At 40.9% G+C, this 18,478-nt stretch overlaps 1 protein-coding gene across 3 annotated transcripts; it reads right to left on the bottom strand.

The window, feature by feature from the left end:
* On the bottom strand, window positions 1–17,519 carry LOC118775696 (arf-GAP with Rho-GAP domain, ANK repeat and PH domain-containing protein 1-like). 3 transcript variants are annotated; one of them, XM_036525732.1, is made up of 30 exons: window positions 17,362–17,519; window positions 13,836–13,900; window positions 13,436–13,500; window positions 13,171–13,308; window positions 12,998–13,067; window positions 12,686–12,806; window positions 12,424–12,596; window positions 11,965–12,071; window positions 11,647–11,846; window positions 11,276–11,361; window positions 10,996–11,178; window positions 10,652–10,826; window positions 10,394–10,522; window positions 9,424–9,559; window positions 8,546–8,648; window positions 7,609–7,795; window positions 7,438–7,483; window positions 6,905–7,068; window positions 6,471–6,683; window positions 6,073–6,178; window positions 5,667–5,814; window positions 5,079–5,156; window positions 4,207–4,287; window positions 3,906–4,023; window positions 3,521–3,634; window positions 3,183–3,316; window positions 1,972–2,054; window positions 1,214–1,264; window positions 884–947; window positions 1–281 (listed from the first exon to the last, which is right to left on the bottom strand). In XM_036525732.1, exons 2-30 carry the CDS (start codon window positions 13,845–13,847, stop codon window positions 237–239), a joined length of 3,330 nt encoding a protein of 1,109 aa, XP_036381625.1. In that variant the 5' UTR covers window positions 13,848–13,900; window positions 17,362–17,519; the 3' UTR covers window positions 1–236. The 3 variants fall into 3 exon arrangements, with proteins under 3 accessions (XP_036381625.1, XP_036381627.1, XP_036381626.1); XM_036525734.1 differs by having other exon boundaries at window positions 10,394–10,507; XM_036525733.1 differs by having other exon boundaries at window positions 17,373–17,519.
* Window positions 17,520–18,478: the final 959 nt, after the last annotated feature.

The following is an 18,478-nucleotide window of genomic DNA, read 5'->3' as shown; positions in this document are numbered from 1 at the left end:
CATTGTTAAGACCTATGAGATCCTTGCAAGACACTATATAAAGGCAAGATGTTATCATATCATTATACAAAATCATTATTAATCTATAAAGAAATGAAATGGGTGAGAATGAGTATGCTGTGTCAGTCTCCTACCCTGGATAAATGATGCTGTGATGTATTGCAATGACCTTCATCATAATATATATATTTTTTATTGCAGAACTGACCGCATCTGTTATGCCATGTGATTCTGTTTCACTCATCCTTCTCAAACTCCAATGGCCACAAGTTGCCCTCATGCTGAGATGGAGGAGGAAAATGTAGAAAGGACAATATAGAGAGATGTGTTAGTACAGGCTAGCTCACATTTACACTTTTATCTTCAAATCTGCCAGGCATGAGGGCCTATTCCTTTGAGCAGCATTGGGCAACATCAGTGCTGTAGGACTAGAGAGGTTTAAAATTCCCTTTCAATTACATCTGGAACACCAAGTTGACTGAGTTGACTTTTGCTCCAATTAAAGACTTTGCTTAAACAATTAAGAGCTTCAGTGGAATGAAAACCAGACACTACAATCCCTTTGGACTGGAAATGTCCATTGGTATTTGTTGATGTCACCTTGACATTGTATGACAGCACTACGAGAGACACTGGAACCCGGAGTCAAATTCCTTGTATGTGTAAAAGCTCGCTTGGCCAATAAAGTCTGATTCTGATTATGATTCTGATGCATAGTGCATAGATTCTTAGCATAGTGATGCACTTATTTGGAATCACTCTGGGTAAGAGCGTCTGATAAATGATGAAATGTAAAGCAATGTGATGTAATGTAATGATGCTTTAGGAGCTACAAGCAGGGAAGATCCCTCAGAATATCCAGATTCCAGACGTAAAGTCTTACCTTAATGCACAGGAAAGTGGCTAGCCACTGAATCATGTCTATCTGCGTCTCACAGCACATGTAACTGGACAAAGATGAAGAGTGAGTGTGAGAGAAAGAGAAAGAAAGAGAGGGGGTTAGGTAATAAAACCAACTATAACATCTTTACCATCTAAAAAATTCCAGTCCTTCTTAATATGCCACCCTTCCCCCTCCTATATCACCAGTAACAGTAGTGTAACATAGAGACCAACCTTCCCCTGAGCAGCAGCATCATACTCTCTATTACAAAATACCCCCACCCACTTAAATCCACTGTAGTCTTCATCTGTAGAATCATCAGGCACTCACCATTGCTGATTCTCGTGTTTATCATCTTCATATACCACAGTCATCCTCCAACTGTCACCAGACAAAGACAATGCTGTTATCATTAAAGTGAAGTGCATATGACTGGATCAGTAGGGTAATTTTATGACACTTTAATGTACACATAACTCGTGAGGAGAGAGGGCAGTGAGTTATTAGGAACATAAGAAAGGCAAATCATTAAGGAATCACCTCAAATCACTAAGACAGGATGTCAGATTACAGGTACTTCTGAGGACAAGGTAATGACAATAGTTCCAAATATGGTTATCAGAGCATTCTTGAGCAATCATGAGTGTGTCACATGCACCAAACATACACACAACTCCTTATACTAAAAAAGAACAGGTCATTTATGTCAGACAGACGTCTTTGGCCTAATGACCAATGGGGCACAGATTAGAAACTACTCAGTATAGAAAACAATCAGTCTCACAGAATTAGGCTGCCATCTTCTGTCCAGCTTTACGATTACACACACACAGCACACAGCAGATTCATACTGTATGTGCTATAAAATCTGCTCCACAATACCAGAAGAAGGATGCAGGTAGTTATACATAGAACTCTCCTAATTATTTTCTTTAGAAACAGTGACATATCTAACACAGATCACAAACATGGTTCACTGAAGATAAGGTGTTATTGTTTAGGGTATGCAATCAATGATATCCGAAAAATAATAAAAACTTCCACACTGAGTTGACTCTCTGAAGAGGATGCTGCTGAGAAACCCTCACCTAGTAGGCGGTCGCAGCCTGGACTTGATGCCTTGATAGACCTGGAGGGACTTGACTGGCCACTCCTTCTCTACCCGATTGCTCTGTGAGGAGAGAAAAAAGAGCAGTTAGGAGGCAGAACCTTGAAAAACATAACCATCAGGGCGATGCCAGAATGCAACAGAGCATATCAGCTGCAGGGGGGAGTACACAATGTATTCTGCTGATTAAAATTGGGTATGCTACTAGTCAGTGTTGTGCATGAATGCGTTAAAAGAGCTTGTTTCATTGAATGTGCTCATTTTTTTGGTGAACGGTGAACTTGAACGTATCCGTTTGCAACTAAAGAACGTGAACTTGAGCTCATTCAGGTTTTGCACGAGATTCGGAATCCTTGGGTGCGTTAAAGTCAGACGTGGACACCCCGGCTTCAGAAAGTAAAGGTCCTGCCATGTATTTGTTCTAGCCATTCATTACACCAGCTGAATTTAATTAGCACAAGTCTTCAGCCAGGTAGAGGAGCTAATTAGTGAAATCTCCTTGTTTAGTGAATGGCTAAAACCAATACATGGCAGGACTTCTACTTTCTGAAGCCGGGGTGTCCACCTCTGGTTAAAGTTACTGTTTGATTAGTAAAAACGGACGGTGTTATTATTCCATACCTAAGACATTTTTATTAGTGTAGACGTACACATAAAATAGTCCCTGGAGCAGTTCGTTTAAAAATGGAAGAAATGAACTGGGACTGTGAACTTGTTCAAAATTCAAAATTGTGAACTATGAATGTGCACTTGTTCATTTAAATCTGTGTGAACTGAACTTTGAGCTAGCTCTTGTAAAGTGCGAACTTGCACAACACTGCTAGTAGTTAGATTAAGACAGCCAGAGGAGAGAAGTTTTTGCAATTGGGAAGTTTTTACAATTTGCATTAAGTGCCATGAGATCTTGAATAACAGCAATTAGTCTGGACCTTGGTTTAACATTTTATCCAACAGGCATCCATGGTGTCTCATCCACAGTGTCTCCTACAGTACAGTGTCCGCATTACTTCAGTGGGGCACTGGTTTTCTGCTTTACCTCCTACTGGCCCTCCAACGCCACTTTCAGGTGCAACCTGGTTTTGTGAGGAAGGTCCTCAGGTGGCCAAGCCACCCCCTGTTAGCTAGTCATTAGGCAGGTGAAAGTTAGAAGGTGGCACAGCATCACCCACATGGTTGTGTAACCCTTCATACCTGCACTTCCTTGAAGAGCCTGAGAGAGGTGCCATTAAGGACCATGAAGCGGTCATGAAAATTTCCCCGTCCTAGCAGACTCCGGTCATCCCGAAACTTCATAACCCCACATTTGGATATGTTCTCTTCATTGACTACAGTGTGGGTACACAGTAAATGTCATTTGCATTTTTCTGTATTGTCGCCATGCTTACCATCATATCATTATGAGCACATTTATTAGCCTAAACCCAGTATCTCTATACGCCCAAACAGAATGCACACAGGTAGGCTGAAAATACCTAGACAGGCAGAGGATACCTGAGTAGACTGAGCACACCCCGGTAGATGGTACATACCCAAGTAGTCCAGCATTGCCTTCATAGATGGATGCTTCTTAACCAGCACATTGCTGTCCATGCCCAGGCACAGGAAGACAGATAACACTCTCTCCTGGTAGTGCAGTGACCGCTCTTGGAGGGAGTAGAAAAACATACCATCATATCGCTACCCAGGGCTCTTTTCATTGTTTACATACTACATACTACTACATTTAGAGTGGAATTTTAGTTCAAACATGTTGGCTTCTATAAGTGTTTGCCTTCAGTATGGTGCCATGCCAGAAAAACCCTCAGGTAGCTGCAGAATGAAAAAGTGTTCTACATTTAAGATACAGACCGAGAATGCTGGCAAACTGCATAAATACCAGAACACTTACAGTGTACCCCTCTGTGCTTGACTCACCTGTCTCTTCCTTTTCATTCACCTCAAAACAGCTCCAGTACTCATTCTCCCGCACAGAGATTTTGCACAGATCCAACAACTCGCGCACAAGCTCAGCAGCAGTCATGGCATCTGAAATCTGAGGAATAAGGACACATGCAGTATGGACTACACTTCCACGAACTGAGGCAGAGACTTGCAAAATCAAAAGAGAAAGATCTGTGACGCAGCAGATTGGATTAAGGTAAAAGAGTTAATGATGCTTGGCAGTGAACATGACATTTTCAGTATGAGCTAAGACGACAGGTTATTTAAGACTTACCTGGATGTGGTACTCTGCCTGTTTTCGATTTTCCTCCAGAATAACTGTGCAGATGATGTGCGAAGGGGGGAGGGGTTTTGGCTGAAAGTGCCATCAGTAATCAGCAAAAGACAAACAGTGCAATGCCAAAAACTGACAAAACAACAACCTCACTAGGTCTTGATTTATTTGTCTTTTAGTGATCTTCTAAGAAAAGTACATTTGTCCATACAGTAGCAGTCAAAATTTTGAACACACCTGCTTAGGATAATGGGAAACATGCATTCAAAGACATTTAGACCTAAAGACTTATTCTTAAAAGCTTAAAATGTGTTCCACAGACAAACATAAATAAATAAATAGTGAAGTTGATGCCTATGTATCCATTCAAAAAAACTTTGATTGTAAAATTTTTGGGGCTATTTTGAAAAATAACATTTTGTTTTGATTTTTTGATTAATTGTTAACACTTTTTTGGTCACTGCATAATTCCATTTGTGTTATTTCATAGTTTTAATGTCTTTACTATCATTTTAAAATGTGGAACACAGTAAAAATAAGGAAAGAAAAGTGTTTTCAAACGTTTGACTGATACTTTATATTTAAGTCAAATGTATGCATGCCAAAATGCAGTCTGGATATTCAATCGGGGTTAAATTACAAAGATGAAAAAATCTATGAATCCCTGTAGTCCCAGCAGTACACAGTAAACACATCATGAGTATGCGGATGTACATTGAAGAGCTTTTAACTTACTGCATCTTTCTCCCCCGGAATCTAAATGAAACATTTAGCAAGTTTGTACTCCTCAGGTGAATGGCAAAACAATGAAGTAGTAGAGAATGTACAGTTGTGCTGTCTGTAAAAAGCTCTCAGTCAGAGCATCTGCTCACCTCCAGAACACAGGAATCTTGCATCTCTCTGAAGCGCCTGAGCAGGTCCAGCTGTGTGTGCAGCTGCTCCTCTTTCACCTGCAGCAGCAAGACAGGGTTGTCTTAAAAATTCTCTTCTTGCTAGCATTCAAATGCTAAATGCCCTTCAAATATTCCCTTCTCTGTGCTTGTACCATCTCAAATATTCCCATCACATAATTATTACCATCTTTACTTATTGCCATCCCAGAAACACCCCCATCTCAAGACATTCTCATGCCAGAGCAATCGCCATGTCAAACCATCCCAGGACAATTTAACTGATTCTGATTCCACAACCTTCAATGTCTTAATATTCATCCCTAAGCTATTTTCATCTCAAAACATTTCCATTGCAGAGCTATTCCCATCTCTAAATGTTGCCTTCCCACAGTCATCGCTATCTCAAAATGTTCACATCTCCAAACCATTGCTTCCTCAGTATATTCCTATCCCAGAAGTATCCCAGTTGAATTAATTAATGAATTAACAGTATAATAGTAAGCACTAATGTAGGACTATGTAGGTATACTGTATCTATAACAAGAAACCTTATCCCTCGATACTCACATCAAAGATGGCTACATAATGCCCAATGAGCTCTTCGATGACTATACTGGCCCTGCAGTCCCTGCCATCTGTCTGGAAGAGACTGGGGCCGAAGACAACTGCCAGGTTGTGCTGGTTCATTTGGTTCATGTCCTCAAAGTGCTGGACGCTGATGGTTCAATCAAAAACATACTAAGAGTCAAGACTTATAATTAAACTCAAAATTCAAGTCACGGACTAAGACACTGCTAAGCTAGAGCTTGCTTTTTGGGTCTTTTCACTGCATCTTCAGTTTCTCAAGACAAAGGTCAAGCCTGGAACACTACAACAGGGGGAAGATTATTAAAGGATTCAAAACTACCTCCAGACTGAGTGAGAGGAAAGAAGAATCAGAAAGGGAGGGCATGGGACAGAGAGTGGACTTCACCAATAGAGATGGTTGATGAGGGCCTCTAGGGTGGCCTTGTTGACTGGTGGCAGGCTTCTGAACAGAGTCTGGTACTGTGAAATCTTCTGGCTCTCATCTCTGACAGCTGTGACAGATGAAACAAAGATCTCACTCCATAGTAAGGAGACCCTGGAATACCTTCTGGCCTAGGCCCTCTAAACCCTGTGCTTGGGGAGGGGGGGGTATCCAGTCCGTACTCTACTAACAGTCAGAATTATAGGGAGCAGTTGAATTAATTTATTCAAGATTTTAGTGATATTGATCAAGGGGATGCTTGGTGGACTTGACAGGGATGAAGCCCAGCAGTCTCTGCAGCTATTCAACACCAGAGTTGTATAGTTTTTCAGAAACTGTGTTTTATCAGGACCTGTACTCACCAGTAGTACTTAGCCAGTGCAGCAATGCCTCGCTAGTGAAGACACAATCCTCCATTTCTCTAAAGAACCTCTTCAGCACACCTGAAACATTGTCCACCCCATGCTCCTCCTCCTGGAGCCTAACCTCGCGTGCATCCCGCCGGAACTCTTCCAGCAGGGCAGAAATCTTTGAATTCACACCATTCTTACGGTACAACCCCTCAGACATCAGCCCTGAAACACACACACACACACATGCATACATATGTCTACCCCACCATCAAATCATCCATTACTGAATTGCGTCCATATCAAACTCTGTAATTTGGTGAGGCTGTGCTGTGCTGTGCCGTGATGTGGGGGGGATGGGGGTCATGGGCAGCTGTTAGACTGTGTTGAGAGAAAACACAAGTGTGCCAAGACGCACACCTGTGTTGCATTGCCATGCTGCTCACCGTACTGTGTGATGAATTTAATGCAGCGGTCCACGATGACAGGGACGTCCAAACAGGTCAGCTGCTGCTGGCTCAGGGTGTTGCCCGTGTTCTGTGCGGATTGTCGAATAGCCGCAGACCAACCCAGGAAGTCTATCTTCTGCTCACTCTCAATGTGCAGAGTCCTAGTGGTATTATATGGAAATGACCCCAAGCTCAACAAATACATTGACTTACACTATCCGCCTTCCCCAAAATTCTGAGCATGTCCTGCATTACCCTTTTCAATTACGCCTTCCCCAGATCTTAACTTAGAGATCATTGCACCCAGATGGGCAAGACAGATGTTTTCAGCTTCTCTGTACTTTGTACTGGGACAGTCTGCTGTACCCCCCAATATCAAATATATTTATTATGCCACTGTGAAAGTGTCCTAATGATTTAAATGTGGTAAACACATTTTGAAGGTGGATGCAGGAATGCATACTGCATGGCACTGATCACGTTTTTTTTTTTTATTGTGTGTAAAGAATGATGTCAAAGCAAAATCTCACCTGCCTCTCTCCACCAATACAAGCACTAAATTCTCCTGATGGGTTGCTGAGAGGAAAGAGCAACACAGTATGTATTTATAAAATATCCAGTGCTATTAACCCAAAAAGGCAATGCCCTTGTATAATATGACTCTTCTATAGTATTCCACAATCCCTGGCACCCTCACTCACAGAGATCCTGCAGCCTGTGCAGGTCGATATCCACTCTGTTCCCACCCTGGAAGCGGCCGTGTAGCATAGAGCCCACCAAGGCAAACCAACCCAACCTGGGGCTCTGCAGGTTCAACCTGTAACGCAGCCTTCCAATTCGCTCAAAGTCCATGCCCATTAGGTCCTCTGCACTGGATGGGATGAAGGCCTATACGGCAGCCAGGGAGGTTATGAAGGGAATCAAAGACAAAGACTTTCGGAAAGATGGTAAGAGCAGACAAGCTAAACCCGTGAGATGACAACTCAGTCCAAGGAAACGTAAGATTTTTGTAATGATAGCATTGTCAGGAGAGCACTGCTTCAATCTAAGTCTGAACACACTGACCAAAGAAAATATTCACATTATGTTTAGTAAATTAAACTACACTGGAAATACCAATGAAATCCTGAAGAAATGTCATTGCATGCCTGTTATGCTGTCACTATACTTACAATGTAATTTTTTTGTCACTATGATGGTTTATTCTTTGCACTATTAAACACTTTCTTTTACATGTGTTTAATTCTAGTATGGTGGTCCTTCTTACACTCCTTTTTTTGTGTTTGTGGCAAACAATTTCCTGTGTGTTACACTATATAAAGTATATATTTTTCAAGGCAGCTATACCATAATAGAAATGATATTAATATGGCATAAATTCCTACCTAATTACACCGCCACCTACAGGTGCCAAAATAAAGGAAACGCCAACATAAAGTGTCTTTATAGGGTGTTTGGCCACCACCAGCCACCAGAACAGCTACAGAACACCTTGGTATAGAATCTGTAAGTGCCTGGAACTCTGTTGGAGGGATTTTTTTCAATGCCTTTAATATATTTTATGTCCATCATTTACTCAAATGTTTCCTTTATTTTGGCACTTACCTGTGCTTATTTAAAACCTCACATGCATGTTACCTTGACTATGGATTCATTCCATTCCCTCACTTTCTGGCGGTCATCTGCTCCAAACAGGTAGAGTCGCCCAGAGGTGACATACATCTCAAATGTGTGCGGATAGCTGAAAAAAAGAATAGAAGAGATTTGGATATCATTAAAATAAACAATCAGTATCACAGCCACAGATTTCAAGGGGTCTGAATGAGACATGAACCAGTCAGAGTGCTACATGACAAAGTGATATGAAAACATTTTAAAGAGAGGAACTAGATCTTTTTTGTGCTTGCTTTCTTTCCTCTTTTTCCTCCATTTTGACAGAATTAACAAAACACTCTTCCACTCTTCCTCATTTGGTATTTTGTAAATGTTTGATGGATTATCTGAGGATGTTTGCATTATTGTATCCCTATGCCTGCATTAGCTTTGACTGCCTATCCATCATTTCACCATGAGCTCTGTCCATTCTCAAGAGTGGACAGAGCTCATGGTGAAATGATGGATTATCTGAGGATGTTTGCATTATTGTATCCCTATGCCTGCATTAGCTTTGACTGCCTATATATCATTTCACCATGAGCTCTGTCCACTCTTGAGAATGGACTGTTTGTTATAATTAGCACTAAATACCTAACCTACCCCAGCTTCTGCATATAAAAATTTTGTATTCAACATATTCAAACTTTCCATTTGAAAATTATGTGCTATCAACACATCATTGGACCATAATCTTCATGATCCTTAATCTATACCCAAAAAAAGAAATATGTATGTTTGTTATTACAGAAATTGGATTCTACCAGCATTCTGGTGTTCTGGGGTAGGGACCAAATGGTCACCCTTTTGCAGTAGATGCACATGAAAGCCATCTTTTAGATCTATTTCTTGTGGTGGTTTACCCATGTTTCCCTGGAGGATTAACAGCCAAGCATGTAATGTCTTTTGCCTTAAGCTCTCCCTTTGGTTTTGAGCTCCTGTCATTCTCATAGTAGCTGAACTTCTCTTCATCCAGAGAGCACCAGCGCTGAGTGAAGTCTGAAATATATGAGTCAATCAAAAGTTCAGGTTTCACCAGACAGTACTTTTTCTTACTTTCTTTCATACCAAGGAAATATCTTTCATCTGAACATTGAGGGGGACCACATAAAGAACATTTTCTTTGTGATGATTATGGGAGGGACACTGACATTGCTACCATCCAATCAATCCCAATGCTAGTGTAACCATACAGATAAGTTAAATTCGTGTTCTATCCACCGATGCTGTGACAAATGTTCTCTGACTACTGTCAACAGTGAATTTCAAAAGCACCCCAAATCCTCATCCATAAATGGCTAGCTAATGTTAGCTAGAAAACCCAGTCTCTACAATTCACACCCTAGTTGCCAAGGCACAGCACACAGAACCCAACTTATGGTTTCTATCATCACCAGTGGAAATCACAGGATACAGCTGGTTAGCGAGACTGTTCATTTATGGATGGCTAGCTAATGTAAGATAATTTGATTATTCATGTCACTGTTTATTAGTTCAATGGCAATAATATAATCAGTCAACATTACCTAAATCATTGGTTAGCTGTTACATGTATGGACATTAGGTGGGTGTCAGAACAAAGTGACCTGATTAAAACTACAGTTAGTTGGCAAACATTGTATAGATTGGCTCCCTATGTAACTTATATTTCTCACCAACCACAGTGACAGCTTGACCTATCACACTGAATTCTTAATATCAATTCTTGACTTATTGGGGGTGGTCAACTGATGGACAACTGATATGCTCATCCTATCACCCCCCACCCCCCACCCCAATTCTATGTCCTTGCATCTTACAAACATATCATTGGCAAATGAGTGATCACCTCACCCTCTCTGGCCTTCTGCATTGTGATTGGTCGTTCCATGGAGGCAGTCTTGACCAAATAACCACTGTGCTTGAGAGTGGGTAGAGTGAGGAGGGGTGCTCTGTTACATATGCCCTCTGGACTTGGAACATCTGCAAAAGGAGCAGATCAGTGGATTAATCTGGTCTTTCAACTTACACAACTATATTAGTTGAACAGTAACTTTCAGCTACATTTTATGACTTGAAAAAATTAAGTTACTTTCTATGGTTTTCAATCACCTGTGTTCTGGTTGTGATAGAGGAACACCACCTGCAGTGGCTGGTTGTAATGGCAGGCCAGGGAAATGGGTCTGGGGAATTCCGCGAAACCTGTCTCACAGTTCACATCAGCTCCACAGAACACCAATGAGAGAGTTTCCAGAACATCATCTGTCTTGAGATTAGCACACAGAGCCTGGGAGTGAGAGAGAGTGTAAAGTGGACCAAAGAGAACAGAATGAGAGAGAGGGAGAAAGAGAGAGAGAGAGAGAGAGAGAGAGATAGGGTGGGAGAGAAACATAAGTTGAAGGTGGAGTTGAGGAAACCTTGGACCACATTTGTGTTAGAAGGACAAGAAAGCTCACATCATTGAGTGCCTCCTGGTGGCCAAAGAGATGGTGGTAGCAACGGTACCTTCCTTCTAGGTATTTGGCAGAGACAAACTGCTGTCGTTCCTCGTTGCTGCTGGATGGAGACAGAGACGCACCCGGGGGCACGTTTAATGCCCAGAACAGGTTTGCCCTTTTATTACCAACTGACAGGAACAGCTGTGGAAAAGGACAGTGGTTTTCATGTATTTAGTTTTGCATTTTCTTTTTGGCTTAGGTGTAGACTTAGATACATGTCTGCATTGACCAGACCTACCTGAATTAGCTCATCAGTCCACACCCTTTTGTCCATATTCAGACTTCGTATTTTTGAGATGCTGGAGCCAAGTCCTCTGTGTGCCGCTGGAGGAGCAATGAAAAGGAAAATATGTTTTATAAAGCCTGCTGTGCCAAAGGGACTTCCAGTGCCGTCAGCTGTTTCAAACGAGTCAGATTAGCCAATACAAATTGGAGGTCACAACTGTAGGTGACAATCTGTGCGTGTTCTAGACAGGAGCTGTAATCATATACATACCTGAACTATGCCAGCACCATGTCATTACTACATGAGTTCTAGTGAAGGTTATGAGGTGTCAGATCTGTTTCACATTTCTTTTAGTGTGTCAAGCCTGTGTTTAGACACTGTACCTGCACAAAGCTGACAGAGCACTACACACAGGTTAATGGCAGCCCATTTAGGTTCATCTGCACCGCAATCAGCGCAGGACTTGTTGGATTCCTCAGACCATATTCTCATGGCCACATCATTACTGGACAGGGAGTCCGTGATGCAGCTTCTCATAGCTGCCATCCACCTCTCCTTCAGCTGGTCTGTCTCTGCTACAAAGCTGTGGACATAAAGACAGACGGCGTGTTGGAGAGAGATAGATGCACAGTGGTGAAGTAAGAGGTGACCCATGCTTGTATATTCTATAAGGTGTGATGAGGTCAGAGGTAAACACACACTGGAATGTTCTGTAAGGTGTGATGAGGTCAAATGCCCGTCGATCCATGTCCTTCACATTTCCGAGGTTCATCTCAATAGAAGTGATGCCAACACCTGTCTTGAATTCCTGTATCCAGAGGAGAGATTGTCACTATTCATTTGATCAAACATACACAAACACATATATGCACATGTGTATGCACACTTGAATGATATGGAAGTACTCCATATCATTTCTGGGGGGCTTTGGTGAGCTAAATCCAGGGTAAGACTATCTACAGAATCTAACTCTAATAAGGTATTTACCTTCCTGATCAAACTAATCATTGTTTTACTGAACCAACTCAGCTTGTTTCTGTAGTTCTGAAAATGTAAGTGATTTAAAGAAAGCTAGAAACCTTCTGGCCTACTCCTTACCCAGACCAGAGCTGGTGTGCCCTGAGCTATAGTGTTACCATGGTGATGTATGCATGGCTGACCTCTTCATTGCTGTAGAGGAAGACCTTGCTCCCATCAACAACCACATACAGCTTGGGAATCCCACGAAGTTCCAAGTAGCCTTGCATGTGGATAGAAGGATGGGAGGTTGTGTCCCCAGTACTATGATGGCCACGTGTCTCCTGCAGTGCTGATACCCATTCATTCCTCTCCACTAAAGCATACAAAGATAATGAAACAGATGTACAAAGACGATTGTACCAAAGTCTGCTTATGTTTGTGTTTGCAGCATTTGTTGCTTACAGTGGCTTGCAGCACGGAACACAAACGTCCGATTTCGAGTCACCACCTCAAATTTCTGGTCACCAGTGCTGACAATATTAGTGATGGAGGTCACAGGTATAATCTTCTTTGAGTACCTCACCTGATAAGACAGACAGACATGCTGTGCATAAATATATCTCTTCATTAATAAATATGCTATTATGAAAACATACACTTATAATACTCCTCATTATAATTACTGAAAATAGTACATTAATAGTAATAGGTATCAGGAAGTGCAAACCTAGGGTTAATGGCTTTAGACAATTTCTAGCAGGCTGTTAACTTCACCTTTTCATTTTGGAAATATTTCAGGTATTCTACATCCAGTGTCACCCAGCGCTTTTGGTACCTCAGAGCCCTGCAGATACAACACGTGTCAATCGCAAGAGCCTGTCTGGCAGCACAGCAACAGGACAGAGCAAGAGCTAAGAGGTGGAGCATGTGGGACTTCACCCATGTACCCTTTAGGAGGAGTCTTGTCCAGCCAGCCCTCCTTAATGACAGGGGCACCTTGGGGAGCCCAGTCTATCACACCATCCTCTGATGTCACAGACGTCGTTGAGTACAAGGAAATGCTGTCACTCTGTGAGGACGTTGATCTGCCAAAGGAGAAAGGGCATTATGACACACAAATACAAACACAAACACTTATGCATGCATGCTTGTTTTCATTCACATATACACAGTCAGATTTCCATGCATGGATGCACACACACACACACTTACATCCTTCTGTGGTGATCCTGGTTAATGCTGTCATCACTTTCAATGCTGCAGCGTGTTCTCAGCTCCTGTTGGTTAAAAGATCAAGCAAGTGCTGCTGGATTTCAGGTCTGACATTTGAAGTGAAGTGTATGCTGTGTCCAAACCTTGTCCCAAAACCCTGATCGTTGGCTGGGCTGTGTTGCTTGCTGCTTGTAATGTGAGGTGGATTGAAACCAACAGTGAACTAAGACTTACACTATAAGCATATCATCCCGTATATTAGCAAAAGCACTGCGACAGCTCCGTACCCTCAGTTCTCCCTGTTTTTTCATCCTCATACTGGCCTGAAACCTAATGTTACAGTAACACTATACTCTGTTGCTGTGGTGAAGAGGCAAACATCAGGCAAACAAATACACACCTTTCTAGACATGGTTGCGGACTCAGACTCTTATCCTCTTCCAGGGCCGCAGTAAAGGTAGATCACTGAAGGAAGGAAAGTAACTGGCCATTACACAACAACAATAGGTAATTATGCAGTGTCAAAAGAAACACAGATTCCTTGACTTCTCCTTGTCTTTCTCTGTCTACTTTCTTTTTCTCTTTAAAATAAACCCACTTCTCTGAAATACACACCTGCAGGTAGGTGTCATTCCTCTACTAAAATAGCCTAGAGTGTGTCCTTTATAATCTAAATGATAATCTTTCTGAGTTATGCAACTGAGTAGTTGAAGGCATACAGAGTTACATTCATTATTATTATTATTATTATTATTATACCTTTATTTTACCAAGTGGGATGAGTTGACATTTGATTTTCTTTTTTACTGATGACCTTGGGAGGGAATTATTTAGTGAAATACACTGGGAAATCATTAGACAACCAGATTGACAGAATCTGACTGGCAGTTCAGGCCCCAGGGATCCCCCTACTCTTTATGATCAGTAAATGAGGTTGATGAAATCATAGTTTTTTGTATGTGTGTGTTCATTATGGTTCTTCTTTTTGTTTCTGGTCAGCAGTAAGGCTGAGGTTTGTATTTTATTTTATTATTTTCTTCTTTCTCTTTTAAGTGATATACTGTACATAGTTAGTACTTCTGCCTGCTATATCACAGGGCTATCAAAAGACTCTCTCTTTCTCACTTTCTTACACTCAGACACTCACACATGCGTACACAATTCTGTGTGCATCCTTATTTTCAGTATTACTTCAGAACTCTTCAATTTTGCCCATTATGCAGTGAAAGATGCTGGATTTTGCCATAACCCATTTTGTTGGTATGTCATCTACAGATGGTTAGTCCAGTTAATTTCCATGGCTGGCCTTTTTTGTAAGCCTTGAAATGGCCATTGGCAACATTTGCCTTAGCTTTTTTAAATTAATTTCCTTACTATGTTGGTGGTAGTACTGAGGTAGGCATGTAAGGAATTTTTGTCACAAAGCCAAAGTCTTCATGTGTCATTCTGAATACTCCTTGCCAATAGTGGTGACAAACGGTTAAAAAAAACTTCAAAGCAAAGCAAAATTCTATGAGACACAATGAAATTACCACCAGTTTGACCACATTCATTTTTCCACATTTTGTCTCCTAGAGATGGTTGCCAACACTAACACAAATGTTCTGAAAATGTCACTCAGTTATATTTAGAATAATTTAATGTTCACTGTCATTGACAGCACCTTGCATTTTGTATTATCATCAACGTGATCAAACATCACGCATTAATCAATGCGAATTTTTATGGTTTCAAGAACTTTGATATTAATACATTCATCTATCAAATCTGTTTTTGGAAAAGGGGACAGAATAATTTTACTTCAACCCAATTAATGGTTTGAGAAATTTCAGAGAGCAGCAGATTCTACCAAATGCTACCAAAAAGTGCATATACCCATATAATGCTGCCTCAGATGCTTACCCAATCAAACAATCCAGACATTCCACCAAGAAAAACAAGAGGTACCGGATTCACAGTGTGCTTTCTGACCGCAGACCCAATAGCCCTAAGCAGAACATAGCAAGACAAAGTACATTCTGTGTGGTATACCTGAAGAAACCACAAAGCCTGCATATTGTTTTTCATTTTCAAACTACCTACAAGAACATCATATTTTCAGGGAAAAGTAATAGGTCTGTGGAAAGCCCCTGTCCAACTTTCTGCTAAAAGTGTCCATTCAAGTTTTTGTTGGAGAGTGGCTTGCTCTTCCATTGTGTCACTTCTTGTCTCACAGACAACCTGAGCAGTTTACATTCCCGAGAGAGAGTGAAGACACAAGAACTTTCAGTTTATCCTAGCTAATGTCCACCAGCACAGATAGGACATCACGGCTTTCAGTTTGCAGGAAGTTAACATCAGATTTGCTATTTTTCAGATTTCCCCAGTCTAAGAAATATTTTTTTCTGAGACATGATGTTGGCATGACATATTCTTTTTAAAAAGTGCATTCAGGCAGAATAAGAAAACATTGCCATATCTGTACCATCTCACATATTAGATGCTACTCTCTCTGACATGAAAGAATGAATGGAAAAAAAACTGGACAGAGGACATTCACTGGACCACACATTACAGGTCCAACCTTTAGCACAGAGCTAGGTGTGATCAGGTGTCACTTATAAGAGAACACAAGATGAAGAGGCAGGCGGTTTGGACCCTGAAAACACTCAAGGTGTTTACGCTATGCAATAACTGTCTCAGAGACATGCTCTGTGATCAGTTGTAAGAGACCTCTCCTTACTGTCATTACAGTACATTATTGGCAATTAGCAGACGCTCTTATCCAGAGCGACTTACATAGATTACAATCTTTCAGGTTACCCATTTATACAGCTGGATATTTACAGAGGCAGCTCTGGGTTAAGTACGTTGCCTAAGGGTACAACAGCAGTGCCCCAGCGGGGAACCTTACGAGTCTTGCTCATTACCAGTATATAACACTGCCGCCCCATACTGTCCTAGTTAGCCCCAATCATCCCAAATACTGTGCCACCACAGCAAGACATCTCTGTTCTCATCCCATTCAACTAGGAAGTGGCTACAGTAGTAGAGAGGGAAATAGCCCCACAATGCCACAGATCCTTGTTTAAAGATTGTACTGATCAAGAACTGCCAGATTCCTCATTTTTATTTTATCTGCTGCTCTGCTGTAAATTTCAGTCCCTGAAATTATCCTGTTTCATCCAGCTGTCACTGCTCTCAGTGCATTCAGGTCATTACCTCTGTGAGAGATGAAGAAGTAGGCCAATAAAATTAGTGTTCTGCTGCTGCCTTCAAGAGCTTGTTTTAACAGCCCGTAACAGGCTGTTGTATGAAATGTATCCACACAGACAAAGGAATGTCAAAAAAGTATTTTGGAACAATGTGACCTACAACTGGTAACCTCAGAAATCTAGATATGCCTGTGCTTCAGGATTAAGGAACTGACAAAGGATATAATGAGAATCACCTGCAGTCAAATAGTTTTTGTAAACTATTGTAAAGAAACATGCTATATAATAATGTTCACTGAATATGTCTTTACCCTCAACTCAGTGTTTCCAAATGTCATTAACAAGGCATTGATGTTTTTTTGTACAAAACAGTTTTGGAAAACAAAACTAAAATAATTCTATCTCAGTTACAAAGTGGTACAGAAACAAAAGATGCAAAGACAAAGACAACTAACCTGAACATACTTTATAAAAAAAGCTTGGAAAAAAAAGCAAGCAAAGAATGAAACAAGCTCTGGAATCCAGGCCACCCCACTAAGAAAAAAGGTCAACCCAAGAACACCAAGGCATGATCAATGTAACCCAGGAGTAATGACACTAATGATGAAAATGGAGATTCTTGTGTGTCATGTTCAGTCTGGCTTTCTATTGTTTCATTCAGTATCAGCACCAACGATGCTAGTTAACCATTTGCATTCACAGGCTACAGAAGCATCCACTGCTCAAACTGACCTGTTACTCACTCAGCTTTGGACTCTGCCTCCCTGACCCACAAAGCTCATCCACCAGTCTCTCCCTCCTTGTTCAAATGAAAAGAGGAAAAAATGGCCAGTATGTGTTACTGTAATTCATCCTCTTGTGAATGAAGAAATCCCGGTGTCGGAACTGCAGTAAGAGGAAGCAGACAATGAAAGTTCTGGGAGATGTTTGTTCTGGGCTGGGCTTCATTCATTAAGACACTTCCCATATCACAGTACACCACACCCCCTGCTCTCCTTATCCATGTGACAACAGTGACTTCATTAAGAGCAAAAAATGCTGTCTAACCAACAACCAAAGCCCCAAATGCCTCTGTAAAGCTGAAAGTAAAGTAAATGGAAACAGATTACTGTTGTCTGCAACCCAGCTCAGTTTCATTCCTCCAGTTTCAATATCATACAATTGTATGACAATTGTATCACACATTGTAACTACAGAAGAAAAAACCCTAGTTTTCGTACTTAAGGTGTAAACAAAAGAAATATGCTATATGATAATGATCACAGAATAGGTCTTTGCCCTCAGCTCAGTGTTTCCAAAGTGGCATTAACATTGTTGTTATTGTGTTAAACTTTGTTGGACTCTTGATTCACAGGCACATCGTACAAGACAGCCTTTTCAACTGGAATTTATTCTGAAGACATCTTGCAGTGGATGAAGAAAGAGAAACTAAATTAATTTATGATTACATTTCATGACCCAAAATGAACATTGCAGTGCACTAACCGCATATCAAAACAGATGATCTTTGATACTTTATTTATAACAATAGTAACTCCAATTAATAGTTTCTTTTTTTTGGACATAGATATTATTACTCCATTGATCTTCATGAAGTCACATGGAGATTACTTAATGGTAAAACAAATCTTAGTACAGAAAGTAAGACTAAAATAAGTCAAAGACATTATCCTGGGTAGGAAGTAAATGAATCACTTACTGAACTCAAATGGCTTTGTTTCCTTAAATGGAATTATGTTTGTACCCTCACAAACTTTCACTTTTCCCTTATTATGCATTTTTTTCAATTTGTGGGCATACAGAGAGCTGAGAGAGAAAAACATGTCTTTTGACACTGTTGAACAATCAG

The sequence above is a fragment of the Megalops cyprinoides genome, chromosome 3, assembly GCF_013368585.1.
Source record: "Megalops cyprinoides isolate fMegCyp1 chromosome 3, fMegCyp1.pri, whole genome shotgun sequence".
In the NCBI taxonomy this organism is placed as follows: domain Eukaryota; kingdom Metazoa; phylum Chordata; class Actinopteri; order Elopiformes; family Megalopidae; genus Megalops; species Megalops cyprinoides.
This window is presented reverse-complemented; position numbering and strand designations above follow the sequence as displayed.